This window comes from Pelecanus crispus, chromosome 1, assembly GCF_030463565.1.
Source record: "Pelecanus crispus isolate bPelCri1 chromosome 1, bPelCri1.pri, whole genome shotgun sequence".
NCBI classification, from domain to species: Eukaryota; Metazoa; Chordata; class Aves; order Pelecaniformes; family Pelecanidae; genus Pelecanus; species Pelecanus crispus.
This window is the reverse complement of record NC_134643.1, coordinates 576,836-600,663: the sequence shown is the minus strand read 5'-3', so window position 1 is coordinate 600,663 and position 23,828 is coordinate 576,836. Positions and strand designations below refer to the sequence as shown.

Genomic DNA, 23,828 nt, shown 5'->3' with positions numbered 1-23,828 from the left:
CTCACACGTCGCTGGAGGTGCTCAGCCACCATGCAGGAGCACACCAAGACTTCAGTCCCCAGATGAGTGCAGACCTGCCAGCACTGAAGAAGGGGAAGATCCAGTGAAACAGTCTACAGAGGACAAACCTCGCTGCCTGAAGGCATGTGTACCACTGACACACCTCTGCGCTGGGGACTAGTTAGAGCCAGTGTCTCCAGCATCCATGTCACACCATGCTACAACGCAAACCTCTTCTTTTTGCAGAAAAAGGAGGGGAGGGATTTTAGTTTCTACATCTAAGAAGTGAAGTTCTTCTAGATTTCCTCAGTATGCTCGGGATCTGACTTCCTTCTGCTTATTTCAAGAGCAGACAAGGGAAGAAGTCCCAGAAGTAGCACAGACTCAGCATCTTCCTTGACACCGGGGATTACAAAGAGGTGGGAAAGCTGATTCCTACAGCTTAAGCAGCAAGTAGCGAACACGTAGCAACCAACAGTCTGAATCAGGCCAGTTCTATGCTGCTGTGTGGATGTTCAGCAAGAATTCAACCCTCATTTAACAATGCAAGTTTTTAATAAACCCTAATGCCAGATCACATAGGATGAGCAAGGTTTGTAGATCACACTTAGGACTGCAGGACAGCAGCGGCAGTGATGCGGCCAGAAGCTCCATGAGCACGGGAACTACAAGTGGGAGAATGCTTTACAGTACAGCTGTAGACAATTACTTTTAAAAAACAGAATAACATATGAAGTTGCTTAAGCCGTGACTTCCTACACGCCATAACACGGGGCGGCAACTCCTAAACTGATGCTGGGCCGAGCTGCTATGGCTACACTGCACGGGCAGGGCCAGGCAGGCTTTCTGGCTGGGGTGGGCGCTGGAAGCAGCCTGCGTGTATCACGGTCAGCTGTCAGGAGAGCCATGTCCCACCACAGCAGATCCCGGCAGCGCAGGTCGAACCCTGGTCTGACCCGCACAGCCGGCTCAGCTGGCCTGGCACATTGCAGAGGACCATTAGGAAGGGACTTGCCCGTGGCCAGGGAGCACCATCACGCACAGAAAACACCAACTATGAAATACTGCACAGTCTAGCGGGGACAGGAAAATGAACAAACCTGTGGAAGCCAAAGGCAAGCAGACATGAATGGAAAATAAGGCACATGTGGCGGGCTGGAAGGTGATGCGGACCCGACAAGCAACAGGGGAAGACCCATCTGTTCCAGCCCTGGATGCCTTCAGCAGTCTGGGTGTAGGTCTGGGAAATGCCTGAAGAGACAGTGGGGCCTGAAGCTCTTCTCACCTGAGGAGCATCTTTGACCTGGAGGAAGCTGCGCCAGGTTTAACGAATGATTTTCTGGATTCCTGTCTAATCACTTTAAGCAGAGTACGAAAATCCACTCCAGAAAGCTGTGGCAATTGTCACACGGGAGGACAAAGCTGAAGATCCAAGCAATGGGATGCTATCACTGACGAAACCGCTGCTCCTGCTACTATTCATTTACCATCTTGTAACAAATAACAGTTTTTCTTTTCTTCACTCTATATAAATTCTTCTGCGTGGGAACAGGGCCCACCCCTGCAGGTGGGCCACTGATGGAAAAGGAGCCAAGAACTTGTGACTTTTCCCTGAGCTGCCGTGGGGACGCAGTGTGCGCATGTGGGGGGACAAGACGGGGAACCCCGGCTGCTGCCTGGATAACAGAAGGATGAAGCTGCTGCTCTGAGGCTTTGGGTTTTGTTGCAGTTTTTGTTGGGTTTTGTTTTCTCTTTCACGCCGTAATTTCCCTCTTCTCTCTGATCACGCTTCTGCAGCCAGAACAGCAGTCATTCCTGCTGTTCACTCTTAGAACATTTTCCCCTCACCTCAAAAGACTAACTGACCTTCCCAGCTCACTGCACTGTCCTACAAACTTCCGCAGGACCTGCCTTTGGGGTTAGAACAGCCTGTCCTATCTTCTCCTGAGCTCCTGGCTCACAGTCACATGCGTCTGACCTGGAGCAGAGTGCCTCTGTGCTCAGCAGCCTCTGCACAGAAGATCACAGAATCATGGAATCCTTTACGTTGGAAAAGACCTTTAAGATCATCAAGTCCGACCATTAACCTAGCGCTGCCAAGTCCACAACTAAATCATGTCCCTAAGCACCACGTCTACACGTCTTTTAAATACCTCCAGGGATGGGGACTCAACCACTTCCCTGGGCAGCCTGGTCCAATGCTTGACTACCCTTTCAGTAAAGAAATTTTTCCTAATATCCAACCTAAACCTCCCCTGACACAGCTTGAGCCCATTTCCTCTCGTCCCATCGCTGTTCCTTGGGAGAAGAGCCCGACCCCCCTCCCTGCCCCCTCCTGCCAGGAGCTGCAGAGCGATCAGGTCTCCCCTCAGCCTCCTCTTCTCCAGGCTGAACACCCCCAGCTCCCTCAGCTGCTCCCCACCAGCCCTGTGCTCCAGACCCTTCCCCAGCTCCGCTGCCCTTCTCTGGACACACTCCAGCACCCCGATGTCCTTCTTGTGCTGAGGGGCCCAAAACTGGGCACAGCATTCCAGGTGCGGCCCCACCAGTGCCGAGTACAGGGGCACAATCACCTCCCTGCTCCTGCTGGCCACACTATTCCTGACACAAGCCAGGATGCTGTTGGCCTTCTTGGCCACCTGGGCACACTGCTGGCTCACGTTCAGCCGCTGTCAACCAACACCCCCAGGTCCTTTTCGGCCAGGCAGCTCCCAGCCACTCTTCCCCCAGCCTGCAGTGTTGCATGGGGTTGTTGTGACCCAAGTGCAGGACCCGGCACTTGGCCTTGTTGAACCTCACACAGTTGGCCTGGGCCCATGGGTCCAGCCTGGCCAGGTCCCTCTGCAGGGCCATCCCACCCTCCAGCAGATCGACACTCCCACCCAGCCTGGTGTCATCTGCAAACTTACTGAGGGTGCACTCAATCCCCTCATCCAGATCATGGATAAAGATATTAAACAAGGCTGGCCCCAACACTGAGCCCTGGGGAACACCGCTGGATTTAACTCCATTCACCACAACTCTCTGGGCCCGGCCATCCAGCCAGTTTTTTACCCAGCAGAGTACGCCCATCCAAGCCATGAGCAGCCAGCTTCTCCAGGAGAATGCTGTGGGGAATGGTGTCAAAGGCTTTAGTAAAGTCTGGGTAGACAACATCCACAGCCTTTTCCTCATCCGCTAAGTGCGTCACCTTGTCACAGAAGGAGATCAGGTCAGTCAAGCAGGACCTGCCTTTCATGAACCCACGCTGCCTGGGCCTGATGCCCTGGTTGCCCTGTGCATGCCACATGATGACACTCAAGATGATCTGCTCCACAACCTTCCCTGGCTCTGAGGTCAGGCTGACAGGTCTGTAGTTCCCCGGATCCTCCTTCCGTCCCTTCTTGTGGATGGGTGTCACATCTGCTAACCTCCAGTCAGCCGGGAGCTCCCTGGTTAGCCAGGACTGCTGATAAAGGATTGAAAGTGGCTCGGTGAGCACTGCTACCAGCTCTCTCAGCACCCTTGGGTGGATCCCATCCGGCTCCATAGGCTTGTGTGTGTCTCAGTGGTGTAGCAGGTCGCTAACCGTTTCCCCTTGCATTATAGGGGCTTCATTCTGCTCCCCATCCCTGGCTTCCAGCTCAGGGGGCTGGGTACCCTGAGAACAACTGCTCTGACTATTAAAGACTGAGGCAAAGGCAGTGTTACGGACCTCAGCCTTTTCCTCAGCCTTTGTCAGTGTTTCCCCCTGCATCCAATAAAGGATGGAGATTCTCCTTAGCCCTCCTTTTGTTGCTAATGTATTTATAGAAACATTTTTTATTGTCTTTTACTGCAGTAGCCAGATTAAGTTCTAGTTGGGCTTTGGCCCTTCTAATTTTCTCCCTGCATAATCTCAAGACATCTTGTAGTCCTCCTGAGTAGCCTGCCCCTTCTTCCAAAGGCCATAAACTCTCCCTTTCTTCCTGAGTTTCAGCCAAAGCTCTCTGTTCAGCCAGGCTGGTCTTCTCCGCCGGTGGCTCGTCTTTTGGCACATGGGGACAGCCCACTGCTGCATCTTTAAGATCTCCTTCTAGAAGAACGTCCAGCCTTCCTGGACTCCTTTGCCCTTCAGGACTGCCCCCAAGGGACTCCCTCAACCAGGCTCCCAAAGAGGCCAAAGCCTGCCCTCCGCAAGTCCAAGGTGGCCGTTCTGCTGACCGCCCTCATTACTTCTCCAAGAATCGAGAACTCTATCATTTCATGATCGCTATGCCCAAGACGGCCTCCAACCGTCACAAGATGATGGGACGGTGAAAGCTGCTGGTAGAGCTGCGGCATTTGATGCCCAGTTGTCATTTAATGGGCCCCTGGTAGCACCTAAAGGCTCAGAAGGGAGGTCCTAGTCCAAAAAGTGCCCAGAAAAGAACAACTCGGGACTCTTCCTATTTCTTGTTCCTTGCTGGTCTCAGATGAGCTGGGGGAGGCACGTTTGTGTTTGTTTTTCCATTCCCAATTTCCAGCACTGATCTCTGAGAGTCAAGACGGAGCATCCCTTCTCCTGTCATCCCCAACGGTGGGCACCACACAAGCCATGTGAAGCCCTGGGGACAGCACTGCGTGCCCTGGACTGGAGCGTGCGGGGGAACGCAGCTTCATGTGGCTTGCACGGTGCTTACTGTGAGTGCTACAGGCAGGAAGAGCGCAGCGTGTGTTGCTTGAGAAACCCTGGGCACACCGAGTTCAGTCTGGGCACACCAAGAGTTCAGTCGAGCCGTTTCATTGCTTTCCTTCAGATCCAGCTCGCCTTGTAAATCTCACCGACAGCTAAAACCTGAGCCAGGGTTACAGGCTCCGCTTTCTGCCCAGCGCCAGTGCCAGGCTGGCTGTGGGGCCGAGCACCCCCTCGCCGTGGCTCGTACAGGGCAGCACTGCCCGAGTCCCGCAGCCTGAGCTCCGCCACGTGCGGAGGAAAGCAGGTCTGAAGTTTTACATCTTAGGTGACAAATTTCATTGCAGGGGAAAACGACCACAGTCTGCAGTGAATGCCTGACCCTTTGCGCAACTAATGAGAAGGGACGTTGGCCCACGAGCTTTTTAACTGTGATGACACAGAAGGTTAATCTACAGGGTCAGGAGACAGCTAATTGCGTACACAGAGCTAACCCCATGCCTCCAGCCAGCAGCAAGCACTTGCGCGTCTGAACTGACGCTGCCTTAGATCTGCTGTAGAATTGAGCCTGCTTGCTTGCACACCCTAAAAATACCCTGGGCTTACAGCACCCCTCCCTTCCAGGGAATTAAATGCAAAAACCTGTGCTAAGAAAGTGCTGAAGGTACTCAGCTAAGCAGGCAGCTGTAAAAGCCAGCGTGGATTGTATATCCAGGTTTGTCGCTGATCCTTTTGGACCAAGACAGCAGCTAACCCTAACCCTAACCTCTTCAGGCAGCAAATGGGAATAATGCCACTCGCGACGGGCCCTGGGCACAGGCGGTGCCTGTTGTTCCCTTCTCCCGCTCGTGTTCACGCAGCCCGCTCGCACGCTGAGCACAGCTCCTGGCAAGGGCTCCGTCTGCCGCAGGGCAGCGCAGGCGGGCGCGGGGAGCGCTGGGGAGCGTGGGGGGCACGCAGCCTGCTGCAGCACCCTGAGCATGGGCACGGGGCTGCAGCCCGTGGGAAAGCACCGGCCAAGGCTCTGATGCATTCACGCTCGCCCCGCTGGAGCGGAGCCACAGCCCGTCTGCAGCCTCAGGCCCCTCATCAGGGCCGTGCTCGGGGCTCGCGGGGCCGGACAGGGTGGCTGCAGCTCATGCTCGGAGTCAGGCAGGGATGCTGGGCATGGGCAAAACAATGTCCAAAGCTTTCACACAAACAGGGCTGTGCAACAGAGAGGAAACATCAGCTGACAATCATGGTCAGTCAGATGGTGCTGGACGGGAGCAGGCACTGCCATTGTCTGAAACGCCGGCTCAGCGGAACGGGGACGAGCCGGCTCCCATTCAGTGCAGCCAGCCATCATCCCTGAACACTTTCTGACCAGCTGGTGCTGCCACTGGGGCTGCTGGGCAGCATCTGAACGATGACAGAAGACAGACTGAGCAGACTAAATTCGCCCTGTCCTGTGCCAGGCAGAACAAAGCTGAGGGGTGAGCCAAGCGCCCACGGTGCTAACACGGGTGGCAGATCTCCCCTGGGTGCAACCCCGAACACTCAGACGCTCTGCGACACCAGCAACAGGACTGAATGCATGAAGACATGGGCGTATGCAATGACATGAGGACCCTCCTGCTGCTGACCACACGCAAACGAAGCAAGATTTGCTGTGCAGAACCTGAGGCATAAATCTCTCTGCCCAGCTCTAGCCAGAGCAGCACTCTGTCTCTGGCCAGACCTAGGGGCTCTACCACCTTTTGCTCCACCAGAAGGACCGAAGTCGGCCAGATGGCTTCTGAGTCTCCCACACCTCTGCTTAAACCAGCTGTGTGCTACAGCCTGGGACTGGAGCAGAGCTGATCCCTGGGGAAGGCATCCGCGCGGCTGTCTGGGAAGCGGTATGGCAGCCACCGCCAGCCCAGCGGTGCTGCAGGGCATCCGGCAAGAGGAGTTTCCTAGCGCTGCCGCTCTGCTCTCCCGGGACTGGCCCTGTCCAGCTGGGCACCGGGAAGGGGATGCAGACTCAGAAATTCAGCACTTGGCAGAAAATGACAAGTAAAATCAACCATGAGACTGCCCAGAGCTCTGCGTAGGCTCTGGGGTTGCGTTCACACGTGGAGGCAACACAGATGTAGGTAGCTAGTTTCATACACGCTAGTGGTTAAAAAAAAAAAGAACAGGACAGACAGACAAACACAGAAGCAGCACAACCGAGACAACACAGCTGGCCATGCACGCTGGGGAAATTCTCCTGGTGGGCACTCGGCCCAGGGGCACGCGCCACAGCTCAAACCCTCCAGTGCCCACCCAGGCCTGCAGGTCACCTTCTGGTGAGGCAGAGGGATCCCACCACCCACCCCAGTGACCCTGCGCAGACAGAACGGGCTCTCAGGGTCTCACTGCCTGGTCCAGCCTGCTGAATGCACACAGCTCATCAGCCACGGGCTTGCAAAGGGATTCCAGCAGCTCTGGTGGCAACCGAGAGCTGCTGGGGACATGGCCAAGGAGCTCTGCCAGCAAGGACACCGAGAGCTGCTGGGGACATGGCCAAGGAGCTCTGCCAGCAAGGACTCCTCCAGCAGCCGTCATTAACCAGTTTGGGAGAAGGGGCGGGGGTCAGTTTTCTGTACCCTGATTTCCCCACAGCTGTCTCAGGTAAACACTCATCCATCGTTTAAGTTTGTGCCAGCAGTGACTTCCCTGGGGACACCGTAAGTCGCCCGCCGTGGGTCACCAGGCTGGAGCTCCTGCGGCTCCGGGGTGCCTGCCAGAAGGCAGCACTGCCCCGATGGTCTCTTCCAGGCCCCCCGCTCCGCGCCGGTCAGCTGAACCCCAGGCTGGGACGGCTGTATGATCTCAGGGTAGCAAGAGCGTAAGGTGCTGCCTCCTCTGTCTCATGGGATTTTTGCTCCAGAAGGTGACCTAGGGACACCCCACGACTGGGAAGTCACGGACCCGCAGGGAAGGGGGAGGCTTCCGCATCAATTGCACCGGGGGAGCTGCTGGGGCTCAGGAAGGGGACGTTGTCTCCTGGGCGGCAGCCGGCTCAGCCCCCTCCCTTGCTGGGGTCCCTCCCCTTGGGGCTGAGTTGCACCAAGGGGGCCCTGGCCCGGCACAGCCCTTGCTGGATGTCCCCCGGGGCAGCCGCGACAGGGGCACACGGTCTCATCCAGGCCACGGTACGAATCCCATGGAAGCCCCAGGGAATTTCCTCAGTCATCACCTACGAGCAGCAGCACAGGACATCATAGCACAGGGACACAGACATGCTACCGGGGCACACCAGGGCAGGAGGGGGACACTCACATGCCACAGCAAGCGCCGCTGCCCGCTCCCGGCCAGCCAGGGCGGCGGGAGAGCGGGGAGCGGGACCGGCACGGGCGCGGGGAGACGAGGTGAGTTTGCTATGGGATGAGAACATGCTCACTTACACAACTCGCCCACCCTCCGGAGGCCAGAGGCGGTTCTAGACAGAGCAGCGCGGACATGCAGATGGAGAGCAGGAAGAGAGGCAATGAGAGAGAATGTTAGCTCCGGTCCGGGGCAGCAACAAGACAGAGAAGAGCGAACAGACTTCATCACGTGGCCCGAGGCCGGCAACAGGGCCGAGGCTGAGCGGCACCGCAGGAGCCCGGGCGCGCTGCGAGGACTGGGTGCCTCGGCAGGGCTTCCCGCGCCGGGCGGGCCTGCGGGCTCCGGCGGCAGCGTGCACGGCACAGCGGTGCCCCGTGCCGGGGAGCGGGCAGGCCCCGCAGCGCCAGGAGCGCCGGGCTGAAAGGCTTCGCCATCTGGGGTGGGGCAATGCCGGGAGGGCAGCGAGGGCACCCAGGAAATGGCCGACATGGGGCTTTTGGGGCCAGCGAAGGTTGGGACGTTCCGCACCAGCTGAGGGTACGTCCGTGTGTTTGCTACAGGAAATGGGACACTCATAATTGCATGAATTCGACAGCCAAAGCCTGAAGGATTCGACAGTGCTATTTGGAACAGCTGGGAGGAGAGGGAGGAGGAGGGGGAGAGACGGGGAAGGGAAAGGGCAGAGATTGGGGAAGGGCAGAAGAGGGAGGGGAAGGAAATAACATAGGCATGAGAAAAAAATGCCCCACAGCAAGAACAAGAAAGAGCGGCAAACACAGTTCAACATTTTTTCTGACTTTACCCAATAGCTGTGTTAAGAGTTTTGCTTTCATGATTGTGAGAATAACAGCTACAGCTAAAGGGCAATGGAATATTATAGGGCCTTGCACGTGAGTTAGTGTTTCCCAGAGGGGATAATCACAGTTCCTCTGGTACGGAAGTTTGCTTGAATCCCTTGCTGAGGTCTGTGCTGTGCCAAAGGACTTTCCCTGGGTGGGCAGGGGAAAATTCAACATACACTCTCCAGTGAGCAGGAGGGACGTGTCGCAGCTCCTTGCAGGGGCAAGAGAGACCTTGCACTCGCTGCCTGGGCGCTGGGCTGCTCTACTGAGCTTTCTAAAGCTTCTTGTGCATTGCGAAATCCCTCAGCTGTGGCTATCGGGAGGAAGCAAGAGGCCTCGTCTCACCTAGATGACGTGGCCCCCTCCTCCAAGCAGAGGCTCCTTGACTCCCTGATCTGCAGTGCTGTAGCGGGGGCTGCCAGCAATGGTTCGGTTTGGCACGGTGGATACAAACATCAGATGGTCACCGTTTTCAGGCAGACTTTTATCCCTTTTCTGCAGGTCAAGTGCCTGCACACAGAATGGGAAGAAATGGCCAGGAGCCGTGCAGAGAGCACGGCCGCCTCGGTCGGGAGCTGTACTGCTCCCGGCAGCGTTTGCTTGGCCAAACAGGGACTGCAGGTGGAAAGCACTGTTGGGGAGCTGCCGTGGGTCACTAACAGCAGGGTCAAGTGAAGACTGCGCTGTTTCAGCTAGAGGACCTAGCCCAGTGCTGCACAGCTCGCAGTGGAGACATTCAGGCAGCCCCTGGCCAAGAGGGACGCGTGGTTATCCCCTGGGGAATGCCAGGCACCTCCAGGGACAGTGTCCTGGCTGCATCACGATGACCAACTTGCTACGCTTGAGGAGTGATGTAGAAGAGCAAGAGGACTTCTAAACACACTTTGAACACTTTCCCTCTCATGCTTCTCCATACAAGATGGTCTCGGCTTCCAGCTATGGTTTTTCTTGGGCAATTTGGTGCTGTAACTGGACTGCGAGTCCTTCAGCCATGAGCTCTCACCTGCCTGTGCTCCGTCGTGGAACAGGGAGAATCGGGAGCAAACCCGGGTGTCAAACATTTACAACAGCGAGGTTCTGGCAGGGTCAGAGCATTACAGACATAAGAGCTGCTTATGTCTTAACTAAACGTTACATCTCTCATTGCAGCAACCCTATTTTGTCCTCCTCTGATCTCTTCTTTGTAGCAAAAGGAAATTTAGGGCTAGTATCCTTCAGAGACTTTGTCTCCTCATGTGCTGCCCCTGGGACTCTCCAAGCCAATCTCCTCCTAAGCTCTCACTGGAGAGTGTATGCAACTGTGGCAGACTGCCTGCAGAACTGCTCCGACGTAGCAGGCAGGCCTCTCTCCATGCGGCTGCTTTGCCTTCTGGTTGTTGACAAAAGAACTGAAATTTGAATGGGTCCTTTCGTATTTCTCCATACAAGAGGAAAACCCCTTTTTCTGTGACTTCTACTTCTAGTCCGCTAAAGCCCTGAAAGGAACAGCCCTTACAGCTCTTCTCCTGCGCTTGAATGATAAAACAACTGCATCGTGAGACCTTCCCAGAGCTAGACTCAGCAACGAATGAACCCTTCAGGCTTTAACTCTTCCCTCTTTTGGGCCACTTCGGCACTGACACAGTCTTGGTGGGACCCAGAGCTCTTCTCACTGACGTCTAGACAGCCCCTCACTGCTCTTCCCAAGTCGCTCTGGACAAGCATGAGGCAGAGTCACGGTTTGCTCTTCTACTCACTTGGAGGGATGAGTGGATGAGCTGTGATTAGTAGATGTTAGTGACCGGATGAGGTGAAGCCAGCTGTGCTTGCTGTGACATGGACACATGCTGAGACTTGCTACCCACAATGCCCCTGTCTCCTTGTAGGCAATGCACGTCAACGTCAAAACCAGGACCCCGGCCACCAGTGGCAGGAGGCATTGAGCTGGTGCCAGATCAGTGTGTCACCTCGGATTGAGGGGAGCGTTCTCCTGCGGTAGGTGCTCTCTCAATTACTAGATTTCCACAGCACCCTCTAGAAACTCTTGCCGTGTTTTCCAAATACCCAACCTCCACCAGCTTCTCTCTAAACAGCCTGTGCCTTCCCACTCCCTTGCTGTCTGCAGAGCCATGTCTACGTGGAAAAGCCGCAGAGGTGGACCGGGCTCAGGACTGCCCCATCCTCAGCCTGACATCCCGCGGTGAACGTTGGGAAAATGCCATGGCAACCAGGAGGGAAGAGCATCCTCCGGTACGCCGCTCTGAGCTGCCAGCAGAACGCGTGGCGAGCTCCCCTGCTGCCCGGGAGCCCCCGCCGCAGTGCCGGTGGCCCCGCTGCAGTACGCCTCCGCGAGCAGAAGCCTCCTCCCACGGGAAGGGGAGTCCACGGAGCGAAGGATGCATTTTTACAGTTACCTACAGAGATGCATTAAGCATCTTGAAGTCCAACTGCCGCAGGAAAGCAGATGGAGACCTGCCAAACCTCCGTCACGGGACTGCAGGTTTGCCTTCCTCTTTGGTGGCTGCACCCGCCACGTGAGGAAAGGTGGGGTGCTTGGGGGAGCTCGGGGGCTTGCAGGGCAGCGTGCTGCCGTGAGCACCAGCTGGGACGCATGTCTCCAGAAGCCGCAGGCTCTGTGGCCGTGAGCAGCCCGGCTCTTCCAGGCAGGGCTGCAGGGACACCCTGCTTAACGTCGCCGAAGGACGCTGCTGTCGCCTGCCGAGGGGCTTCAGCCTCCCGGCACGCCAAGGCCAGGGGCTGCTGCCGGCACCCTGCCCGGGACTCTGCTGCTCAGCTGGAAGGCCCCCTCCCCTCCAAAGCTCAATGCAATACAAATAACTTCCCGTATGCCCCAAACTCCCTCTAGGGAAGGTGCTGAGAAGCGCAGATCTCAGCTGGCCTCATCAATGCCAATCTCCAGCTTTTCATCAGCTCTCCACGGACAATTCCCTTGGCTGTGGAAAGAAAGCTCAGCTCTGCTTTGTGCATGAGTTTAGACACCATGAAGAGACAAAAAGCCTACAAGGAAACAGGGGGTTGTATCTGCAGCGGCTGAAAGCTTGCACCAGAAATGTTACACCATTTAACTGAAACAGAATTAATTGATGAGTTTATATAGAAAGAGGTAGCTTTACCCTAGGAGCTAAATGCCTAAAGGGCTTATTTTTCTTCTCTCTCTCTTTCAGATCTGTAGAAATACAAAGCAGTTGTGGGTTTCCAGAACAGCACCTGAAAAACTCAGTTTTGCATCTAAAATTCTGCTTCACATGATACATTTGGCATGTTTGGCTGTTGCTTAAAGATAAACAAACAAGCAAACAAACAAAACCCTTTGCAAAGCACCCTCTAACCCAGGTTCTTGGCTGCATTAGCTGGAGCCCCAAACTGGAACCGTGTTGACACTTCAGATGCTTCTGGCTTGAGTCAACATGAGCTCACGTTTAGCTTTACGGGCTGGCCGATCAGCATCACACCAACCCCGTCAGCAGAGGTGGGAGGTTGAGATCTGAGTGTGACTATGCGCAATGAGGAATGACACAAGCCTGATGAGGCTGGATGGCCATGGCCAGTCACAGGACAAGGGGACACTGCACAAGAATGCCATCTCAACACAGGGTTTAACGTTGCACATTTAACGCGTGAGTCACCCTGAAGCGCATGAGTTCAGCCTCTGGTGCTAAAATGCAGTTCTTCAGCTGGCATTTGCATCGCTAGCTATGACTCACTGGATCACTAATCAGAAACGTACACCTCTCATTAGTTAGCGTCAGCTTTATTGTGGTAATGGATGTCACACAATGAATCCATTTCAGCGTTCAGCAGCAGCTCTGAGCTGCGGGGTCCTCGCACTGCTCCTGCTCAGTGGAACGACTGCTCGGCATCTGCTGCTGCATGAGCTCTGTCCGGGGGTGGCTGGGAAGTCAGAGAGACGCCAAGATGTCTGGTCGCTCTCCTGCAGCTCAGCTTAGCAAAGGCTACTGCGTGTTGGGACACCGGATCTTCAAGGATCCCATTCATGTTAAACATGAAGATAGCTGCTGCTGGCCTCATGTCAGCCTTCGGAGACATGCTACGTCAAAGTAGCGGTCAGGGTCGCTCCCCGCGGAGCAAAGTTCGTGTGTCCCCAACTCAAGGGTCATCGCTTATTCCCATGGGACAGTACAAATGCAAGTTGTCACTCTGCTCTGCTGTCACTATCACCGCCGAACTACGGCGTCTCGGTGAGGACTGTGCAGAAGCTGCATCTCAGCCAGTGGGCACGCTACTGCTTCAGGAGCAAACCTTCCTCTGACAGCACGCAGTGCCTGGGCACAGCAGAGCTTCCCTCGCCACGCTCAGCCCTGGCCGGTCACACAGGGCCCAGGAGCGGGGAGGGCGGAATAAATACCGTCTCAATTGCCTTAACTCTGACCTTACGCTCTCATTCTCAGTATTTCTTGGCCTCTTTCTCAGTCCCTCTTGTCAAACGTCCTCCTGTGGAAGACTGTCTTGGAAGGAGATACAGCCCGAGTTAAAGTTACGGAGAAAGCAGTTTGTGTCTTCTGTTCCTGGGGTCCCCAGCCAGGACCCTCACAGACCTCTGCAAGAGAAACGCACCAGGGCCTGCGCTACAGCCACCACGTGCAAAGAAAAGTTACCTGCTCTTACATGTAACTACTGTAAATTCAGAATTTAACGTGCTAAGAATCCTGCCACTGCAGGCAAGCTGCTCCGCCTGCTTCAGCAGCTCCTGTAGCCCTTGGAGGGGCACTGGCAGCTTGGGGATGGCTCCTGAGAGGGCACCTCATCGTCCCCGAGTCCTGGGGAAGTCCAGGACACCTCTGGCTCTAGGCGAGAGCTTCACTTCGGCTCCCGACCCTTTCTGGAGCAGAGCTAAATGTAGGAATGACAGAAAAAGCTGCAGCACAAGTCAGGCCACAGCCCTTTAGCCCTCCAAATGCCGCGTGGAGGGGCTCAGACGGGCTCTGGCCGCAGCATCACCTGGGCTTTCACGAAGCCCGGCCGAAGGGATGCAGCAGCTTCAGCCCCTGCGGGGTGCTCAGGGGCCGTCCCTGCTGGCAGCGGCAGTCGCCAGCGTGGTCCCATCTCATGCCTTAGCAGCACTGCTGTGTCTAGGGGTGGCTGTTGTGGGAGGTTTAGGTAATACTGTTGTTCTCAGGACAGGCCCAGGGACTGGAAAACGTGTCCTGAAATGGGTCATCTAAGCTTACCTAACTGCTCTTTACATTAATTTCTGAATTTACAGCAATTTCATAAAAGAGAGGAATTTTCACAATGAAGGAGAGTGGCCGACAGCATTAAATATTCTATTTACAGCTGACTTCCTGGGAAATATTTCAAGTCTTTGACATCAACTGGGAGCATAAAAATTTCAGAGATGAAAGGCCATGATTTTCAGAAAAAGGAATGAGGACATTTAAGCCTGCAGGACAGTTGAAAGTGCCAAACACTTGGTGGCAGGGTGGGTAAGGAGAGGAGGACGGACTGCACTTCCCCGCTACGGGAGGACGGGCTCTCTACGGAAGGTGATATGCAGCAGCATCGGTCACGGGGTGGGAGCTTAGGCAGGGTCTGCCGCTCCTGGGAGAGACGGGGGTGAGGGAAGCACAGTGCCTACTGGAAGCACAGGAATCAAAGGGAAGCAGTGGTGGAGGACAGGAGGGGTTAAAGAGAAGCAGAGAATGGGCAAGGGCTATCCCCTAAAAATGGGGGGTACTTGCACATCTCTGCTGGGAGGCTGCATGAGGAACAGCAGCTCAGCTGTACACGGTGCTCCGGACGGACATGGGAGGCCAGGGAAGGAAGGAGGGCAGGCAGCGGGGCGGCTGTGTTCTGACAGCACATGGAGTCACAGGCGCCAGCTCCGGGAGACCAGCCCAAAACCAGGTCTCAGCAAAGGGCTGACGCGTGGCATGGGTAAGCTGTTTGAGATGCCATGCCTGGTTGCCATGAAAAGCTGGTAACGTCCGAGTTCTCTAGCGTCGCTGAAGATAGGCACAGTCAGCACTTTTTAGGAATATGAGGCATGGCGTGCCTGATTTCAGAAGGGTCCCCAAATGCATTTCAACTGAGTGCATTCAGCACAGGGCCCCGTGGTTCCTGACTGAGCAGTGCAGGGAGAAGGGACCGCATGTGAGACACCGGTCCCCAGGGAACGGCCCTAAGGTGCATTTGGGGCTGAATCCAGAGAGCTAGAACAGTGCAGCAGGGCAAGAGCCAGAGATTTTATTCCACACTGTGGACATAATGAGTTTGGTACCTACCGAGAGGTGGATCCCCCGTGCAGCCAGGCTGGCACTGCCAACACGGGCACTGGCAGGGAGATGTGAGCCAGCTGAAGGATGGAGCTACACGAAGGCTCCCTGGGGGTATGTCAGCACAGGACACCTTATCCCCCGTGCTACAGCTTGAAACATCACCAGGTGTGCTAGCACCACGTGGACTTGTAACCCGTCACTGTGATGATCTGGTTAGAAAAACCTTTCCAAAAGAAGGGTTCCCTTTAGCTCAGAGCTGCCTGCTGAACTGGCACCTCGCTGACCCTCAGCAACCACCCGACGGTGACGCCGGTGGGACCTGCTTACTGCGGCTTTGTTACTGCGGGAGGGGTTGTGTGGCTGCATCCTGGAAGGGTAGAGTGGGACCAGAGATTTTGGGTCGCTTCCTGCTGTAACTTCAAATTTCAAAGCATTGTAAAGGCTCGCTCTCAAATCTCGGGCTCTAATTTAGAGTTTTTTTGGTTTAGTTTAGTTTTACAGTTAGGTGGGTATGTTGGGGTGAAAGCGTGGGGCAAAGGGGCCACTGCTGCCAAGGCTCAGAACAAACGCCGGGTGGCAGCAGGTCGGTGGGTGGCCTGGCACGGAGGACACGCCGGGCAGGAGAGCCGCGCAGGGCAGCGCGAGGGACACGGAGAGGTCCGTGCTGCTCGGGGAGCGTGATGGTCACAGCTCCAGCGTGGAAGAGAGAACCGGTGTCTCCTGAGTGCCGTGAGGGATGAGGGAACCCGAGCGTGACTTTATAAGAGAAGGAGACTCCTGCGTGTCCTGGGGTCCCTCTGCTGTGACCTTTCACATCTCCTGGGCCGGCTGGGCTCTGCACAGGTCTGTGCGTGCAGGAGGAGAATGAGGGGCGAGAGGATCTACCACGCTTAGGCGCTGCGTAGATACCTCTGAGCCAGCTGCCAATCCACCGGCCCAGCGGCACGGAGACGTGTGTGACCCAGCACTGCGCTCAGCAGGATGCGGCTGCTGCAAGTGCCCACGGGAGGGACGCCCGGCTGCACCCCCCTGCCCAGAGCCATGCCTAACACCCCCAAGCTGTGCCCTGCCAAAACACCTCCCTGCAGGTCACCAGAGCTGGCTCGTTCCAGAAACGTCGCCGAGCTCTGCCTCAGTGAACAAAGGTCGGGGTGGTGCTGCTGTGTCCTTTCTAAGGGCTGTCACAGACCACCCTCGTGATGGCTCCCGCTCAGCAGTGAGTGACCAGAGCTCTAATACGTAGTCTGACAACATTTGGAGATCCTTTGAAATGAAAAGCGCTAGAGAAACACACATTGTTATTAATTGTTCAGGAGCAAACATTTAGAAGTGAAACCCACGACTAAATACAGCAGCTCAACAATAGCATCGAGACAGAGGAGGAACATGAAACAACAGGAAGGCAATTTAAAGGGAAAAGCAACAGTGCGAGCTCGCTACGTGTGCGGTGCGTAGAGAGGAGCCATGAACAAATCACACCAACTTCTGGAAAGCATGTCTCAGCATTGTCTCTCCCTGTGCAGCTGAGAAGTCCTGACATCTCTGAAATGCCCTTCGAAACACACCCTGGGTTACTTGGCACAGTTACGCTCTGCTTATGCACCTCCCTGTCCCCTGGGTGCCTAACCCCTGCACCCGCCCCTTCCCCGGCCAGCAACCAGCATCTTACCGTGCCGCGACCACAGGTGACTTCTTCCCGGGATCTAGCGTGGACCCGGCTGGTTCCTCCCCCAGTGATCGTGTATCCTTATTCAGTTGCTGTAGTCGGGAACTTAGCTCACTGATCACAGTTGGCTTGTCATCATCAGCCCCATGGATTGGCCTGCTCTCCATGGGGTCCCCCCATAGCTTGGACCTTCTCTGAAAGAGGTAGCGTGGCCGGCCAATGCTGGCTGATGCCAGAGTGGCCGCATGTTGCTGGGAGATGAGCTCGCTGTCCGAAGACTGCTTCAAAAGTGGGTCCCTGAAAGTAACTGGCCCCTTGCTGAGCTGGGACTTGAGTTTTGGCTTTGGAGGCACTGGTGGCTTCTCGAGTATAAAAGTTTGTCCATCCGCAAAGGAAGTGTATGTGTCAGTAGGCTCCCCGCTTTCTGAGGACAACGTAGACATGCTGGAGACGGTAGAGATGGTGCTTGTGGTCTCCAGGTGATGGTCACTTGAACTTCTGGTGTCCACCTCTTCCACTCCCGAGTCTGCAGCAGACTCTGGGGCTACGGGGGCATCAGAGGGCTTCCCTGAGGGTGTTCCGCCAGTGGTAGAAGGTGCTACTGCTGCCGCTGGTATGGATGGCGTGCTAGGCGTAGCCAGGTGGCTGACTGGTGTGCCAGGGGTGGTGACCAGTACCCCGTTTGCAAACTCATCTGGTGGAGGCACCAGCCCTATCTTGGCCAGCTCCTCCCTGGTCTCTTCGTCACTTGAAGACAACTGAGCTGGTGGGAGGGTAACCGTGTAGGGCTCCACTTCTTCCTCCGAACTCCCTTGTCCTAGCGTCTTGTCAGAGGCTGGACTGACTGGAGGCTTTCCCACGGGACTGGGCTGGGTCTCTGCTTTGGGGGACTCTGCTGGCTCTGTGCATGCTTCAGGGACAGCTGGTTTCTCCTCTTTTATCTCAAGTCCTATCTCGTCTTGGCCATTACTTGTGGCATGAACCATGATGAGGCCAGCGGTCTTCTGCTGTGATGTATCCACTATGCTAATAATCATGGACTTCTTGTCTTCTTGTTTCTTCTCCTCCTTCCCAGGTGTTTCTGCTCTTGCCTCAGTTTCTTTTCTCAGTGTGGACGGAGTCCCCCACTGGCTCTTAGTAGGGGCCAAAGTCCCAGAGTCTGTTCCGACTGCCCCTTTGCCTCCAGGTGAGTACACAGGGGACACTAAGCTCTCCAACTCCCCCCTCTCTGGTTCTTTGGTTTGGATGTCCACAAACAGGGGTGCTGCTCTGTCTGAGTCTGGGCTGTGGATCGGGGTGGGCGACCGGGATGGGACTTGAGTTGAGAGGGCCCGTTCCCTTGCGGCCAGCGCAAGCGCCAGTGGTGAGTTCGGATCCAAGGGCTTTCCTGTTAGGGGGTGGATGAACGTTGAGGATGAGCTGCTAATTAATGGCTTTAAAGCTGAGACAGGGGAAGGCAGTAGTACATCTCGGCTTCCTAACAACCGCTCATCAATAGACCTGGACTGCTGCAAGGATGGCATGTCGCTGCTGGGGGGGCTTCCTTCAATGGCCCCAACCGAGAGGAAGACAGTGGATTTCCGCCTCTCATCCAGACGACGGTCTCTGTCCTTCATGACTCCAGCGATGGCAGTGGCAAAGGGGATGCTTGTGGCTTCAACCTGAGCAATGCCGGCGTGGTGCTGATATTCCACTCCACTCAGGCGATGGCTCCTGCGGGTGGGAGAGGGCTCCCTTGTAAAGCCTCCGGTGATGGACAGTGCTGCTCTCTCCTGCGCATCCTCCACTTGTAACTGCTTAACAAGAGGACTCTTCTTCCTCTGCGGCTTGGTGGGAGCAAACAGGCTGACATTGAACTGACCCATGTTGGCATAAGGGTTGTCAATCACTCTACCCTTCCTCTTCAGCTTCTCTGGAGGGGTTGCAGACGGGCCAGGCCGGGGGATCTCTGTTGGCTCCACGGGAAGATGAGAGGAATCCTGTAGGATTATCATGGATCGGGCCCTCTTCTGCCTTTCAGGGTAAGGAATGGAAGTCCTCGCCTGATCATACATCTCAGCTGCGCTAATGACCTGTGGGAGTCCATGGAGTTTAGCCTCCAGACTTGGCTTAAAGCTTGATCTTATGGTATCATAAGCTCTTCCTGGGGGTGGAGGTGGCGAGAAGGATGGAGGGGGGCCTGTGTCAAAGTAATATGGAGAAGGAGGTGGGGGTGGGGCTGTTTGAGGTGGTGGTGGAATCCCATGTCCTTCCCTAACAGTGTCTTGCATCGATGTGCTCCGGGGAAACTTTCCATCTAGCAAAGAAGCAGCAAGTTTCTCGTCTTCACCTGGAAAGCAAGACGAACAGTGAAGTCTGAGAGGATGTCTCTAGAGAACCCAGAGTGCGACAGTCGCCGCAAATTGGATATATGACACCCCCTTCTTTCCCCCACCCACTTGCTTTCTGAGGTGACTTTCCACTTCATCTTTTATTTGCTTGGTGAAAGCGTTTGCAGTTTGGCCCTCTGCTCATGTTCGCTTGGCACAGAAGGGCAGCCACAAACTCTCACAATGTCTTACATTGTTTTAAATCCATCAGACAGTTGTGCCCAACACTTTCCAACCAGGCTGAACACTCTCCAGACCAACGCAACAGTGACAGAATTGAACGCTTGCTCGATCAAACCTCCCGACACCCAACTGCCAATGTGTGAGACAGCTGAGTGCAACCAGGTTGTGCAACTCACAGCAAACAGTGCCATCTCCCATGTGCGGGGTTCTCGCACTCTCCCGCTCGCTGTTCTCGTGTCACACTCCCCCCCTTCCCCCCGAGGGGTTACATATGCTTCAATGTGCTAGACTGAATTCAGAAGCAGGGTCTAGCAGAAACTTAAGTTATGTATTTCAAGAATTGGAAGTACCCAAGGAAGCCAGATCCTGCCATTCTTACTACTAATTTACTACCTGGGTGCACAGCAAGAGCTTTTTCAGGTACTTGTAATGCTCAGTGAAAGAGTATGAGAATCTTGCTAAGGAAAGTAACAGGAGGAAAAAAATCCATTACTATAGCAAGTACGGTGCAAGTACTTGCATGGATGCTAGCTAACCAGCCTAGCTTGCTCCAGCCCTCTGCATGAGCCTGCCCCTCTTCACCAAGTCGTGCTTTGCTGCGCTCATCACTTACTTGCCATACCTCCTTCTTTTCAGTCACAGTTCAGCTGCTTTCAAGGCTTCAAATTGCTCTTGAGAGCATGCTCAAGATGGCAGAAAGCCACGTCTTGGCACAGCAGCACGGTGACCACCTGCTTTTTTGGCTCTACTGCTTTTTCTGTAATGTCCACCAGCATTCAGAGTGCCTTGGCAACTGTGCCTTGTATTACATTATCAATTTCACCAAATGCCTGCAAATGCAGAGTCTGCTGGGGGAAAAAGGGAATATTTTGGCCAGTGAGCGTTGAACTTTACATCTCATCACATTGATCAGACTATCACTGTGTTCAAAGCCATGCTATTTTTGCTGAACACAGTTTGGGGATTTTTAATACCAAGGTAGCATAATGAATTGGAAGCACGAAACAAGTTCAAAGAGAGACTGGACAAAGCCATGGAGGATGCCCTTTCTGTGGGCTATTATGTGCACAGAAACCTCTGAACGGAAGACAGTAGCTGCCTGGGTGAGTATTCAGGAGAAATATCATATCCTTGCCCTGTTTTCACTCTCCCCTGGGCATCTGCTTAAGAGCAATGCTTAAGACAGGATCCTGCACTAGATGGAGCCATGGTTTGATTCAGTATAGACACTGTCATGTTCTTAACAGCATGAAGATCCAAAAAAAAAGTCATGCCTTTATGCTTATTTCTACTGCTCACCTGGGAACGGCCAAGAGTTGAAACAAGGAAATTTATGCAGCGCTGAGCTTTGTTACCATGCCCAGACTGTTACAGAACACGGTCTAGAGCCATTAGAGCTTGTCTTAGGGATGTGCTGACCACCCTGTAGATAGGTACTACTGTGTCGAGTACAGAGCTATTTCAGGAAATAAAACTGGAAAGCTGGTTCATCCTTCTCCAGTTCCCTGATCCGCAAAGAGCAGACTGGCCAAGTGGCTGCCAGGCCAGGGGAGACACTGACTACCAACAGTCACTGGCTGCTGCAAATTCTCGGCTGTCGGCCGCGAACAGTTCTAGGTGTGGTAGCTCCCGTTCCCCCTGTGAGCTCACAGTCCCTGCTGTGAAGATCTTTTAATATGTTAAAAGCAAAGTATTCCAAGTGAAGGAAGGGTGAAGAGGACAGTTAGATAATCTAAATGGATTCATGGTGTGGGTATTAGGTTTTGTTTTATTTTACATACCTGCTTCTACAATTACTCATTTTATTCTCTCTGTTCCCTACTTGATATTTTTCTTTTCCATAAGCATCTCTCCTCCATTTTTGCTTTCTTAAGTGAGGAGGGGAGCACTATGGAAAATGATATCTGAAGTACTACCAAGTTCAATGACCAGCTAGACATCTCAAAAGGACCTAGACAGGCTGGAGGAATGGGCCGGCAGGAACTCCATGAATTTCAACATGAACAGATGCAAAGTCCCACACCTGAGAAGGAAGAACCCTTTGCAACTGGGCAGGCTGAGGACTGGCTGGCTGGGAAGCAACTCTGTGGAAGAGAACTTGGGGGGCTTGGTATGCAGTGAGGTGAACGTGGGCTGGCCCTGTGCCTCAGCAACAACGGCCAACAGCGTCCTGGGCTGCATGAACAGGGGCAAAGGCAACAGACAGAGCAAGAGGTTATCCCTCTCGCTCCGACTCATGAGACAACACCTACAATACTGCATCCAGTTTTGGGGTCCCCAATACAAGAAATACATCAATGAACTGACGGGAGTTCAGTGGAGAGCCACCAAGATGGTCAGGGCTGGAGCTCCTGCTCTGTCCGGAGAGGCTGAGAGAGCTGAGCTTGTTCAGAAGGAATGGCTTTTGGGGGGAACCTAACAGCAGCCTTCGGGTACCTACGGGGAGGTTATCAAGAAGATAAACCCAGACTTTTCACAGCGGTATGTGGTGGGAGGAAAAGAGGCAATGGGCAAAACTGAAACGAGAGGTTCTGGCTGGATAAAGGGAGAAATTTTACAATGAGGACAGTCAAGGAACAGAACAGGCTGTCCAGAAGGGGTGTGCAGTCTCCAACCTTGGAGGTTTTTGAGACCAGACTGGATAAAACCTTCAGCAACATGATCTGATCTCATAGCCGACCCTGCTTTGAGCTGGAGGTTGGACTAGAGACCTCCTCCTTCCAACCTGAATTATCCTTTGATCCTACGACGCAAGACGACCAGCTTCATTCCAGTTCTGCTTCCCAAGCTTACTGTCTGTACAACCCCGCTCCTTGGAATAGTGGGAATAATGTCTGTTCCCTGTGAAAATGAATGTCTCCTATTGCTCCTCAGCAAGAAAATCAACACTCAGGAGAGATCGCTGATGGGAGAGGTGGGAGGAAAGCAAATTCTTGGCAGGCGCTTCCTTCACTACCTGCAACTCACCATTCTGACACAGCTCACTGTATCTGCGTGCTTGCCATCCGAGTCCTGCATAAACAACTACATCCATTTACTCATCTGCCTCTCCCCCTCTCCGTGCAGCTTGCTCACTCCCTATATTCTGTTGATGACACTGCTCGATACTCCACTTCTGCATCGCTCCTCCAGTCTTGCAGATCAAAGGCACATCTAGCCCAGTGTGCTGCCTGGCAGTGGCCAATAATAATTGCCTGAGGAAGCATATAAGAGCACAGCAAGCACGCAGTGCCGCTTCGCCCCTCCCAAATACTCTGTCAGCTTCCAGCAGTTTGCTGATCAAGAGCTGGCTGAGTCAGACTGCCTTTGTGTTTAACCCTTGGCGGACTTTCTTCTTCCAGACACTTGGCAGTGCTCTTTGAACTCATGCAAATTTCTCGCACTCCCAATATCCTGCAGCAGCGAGCTCTGCAGCTTAGCAGCACCACGTGCAGAATTACCTCCTTTTCTTTCTTTTGAAACTCCAATTATCAGTTTAATTTGATGCCCATCTAGTCTGTAAAGACCTTTTACAAGGCTTTCTTTGAATTGTGTTGCTGTGTTATTACGTTAGAATAGAATAGAATAGCATAAAATCGAATCGTTTAGGTTGGAAAAGCCCTTTAAGATCATCCAGTCCAACCATTAACCTACACTACCAAGTCCACACTAAACCAATCAAGGGTAGACTAGACTAAACCATGGTTTTCTGAACACTTCCAGGGATGGTGACTCCACCATCTCTGGGCAGCCTGTTCCAATGCCTGACCACCCTTTCCGTGAAGAAATTTTTCCTAATTTCCAACCTAAACCTCCCCTGACACAGCTTGAGCCCATTTCCTCTCGTCCTATCACTAACTACTTGGGAGAAGAGCCCAACACCCACCTCACTACCACCTCTTTTCAGGGAGTTGTAGAGCGCGATCAGGTCTCCCCTCAGCCTCCTCTTCTCCAGGCTGAACACCCCCAGCTCCCTCAGCCGCTCCCCACCAGCCCTGTGCTCCAGACCCTTCCCCAGCTCTGCTGCCCTTCTCTGGACACGCTCCAGCACCTCAATGTCCTTCTTGTGCTGAGGGGCCCAAAACTGGACACAGTATTCCAGGTGCGACCTCACCAGTGCCGAGCACAGGGGCACAATCACCTCCCTGCTCCTGCTGGCCACACTATTCCTGACACGAGCCAGGATGCTGTTGGCCTTCTTGGCCACCTGGGCACACTGCTGGCTCATGTTCAGCCACTGTCTACCAACACCCCCAGGTCCTTTTCGGCCAGGCAGCTTCCAGCCACTCTTCCCCCAGCCTGCAGCGCTGCATGGGGTTGTTGTGACCCAAGTGCAGGACCCGGCACTTGGCCTTGTTGAACCTCACACAGTTGGCCTGGGCCCATGGGTCCAGCCTGGCCAGGTCCCTCTGCAGGGCCATCCCACCCTCCAGCAGATCGACACTCCCACCCAGCCTGGTGTCATCTGCAAACTTACTGAGGGTGCACTCAATCCCCTCATCCAGATCATCGATAAAGAGGTTAAACAAGGCTGGCCCCAAAACTGAGCCCATGGGGAACACCGCTCGTGACCGGCCACCAACT

At 54.4% G+C, this 23,828-nt stretch overlaps 1 protein-coding gene across 1 annotated transcript in view; it reads right to left on the bottom strand.

Moving 5' to 3' along the window:
• Window positions 1-23,828, bottom strand: part of SHANK3 (SH3 and multiple ankyrin repeat domains 3) — a 356,977-nt gene that overhangs the window by 9,545 nt on the left and 323,604 nt on the right. Inside the window, 1 exon segment of the mRNA XM_075708911.1 lies at window positions 16,717-19,042. Within this exon segment, the coding sequence (XP_075565026.1) occupies window positions 16,717-19,042 (2,326 nt within the window).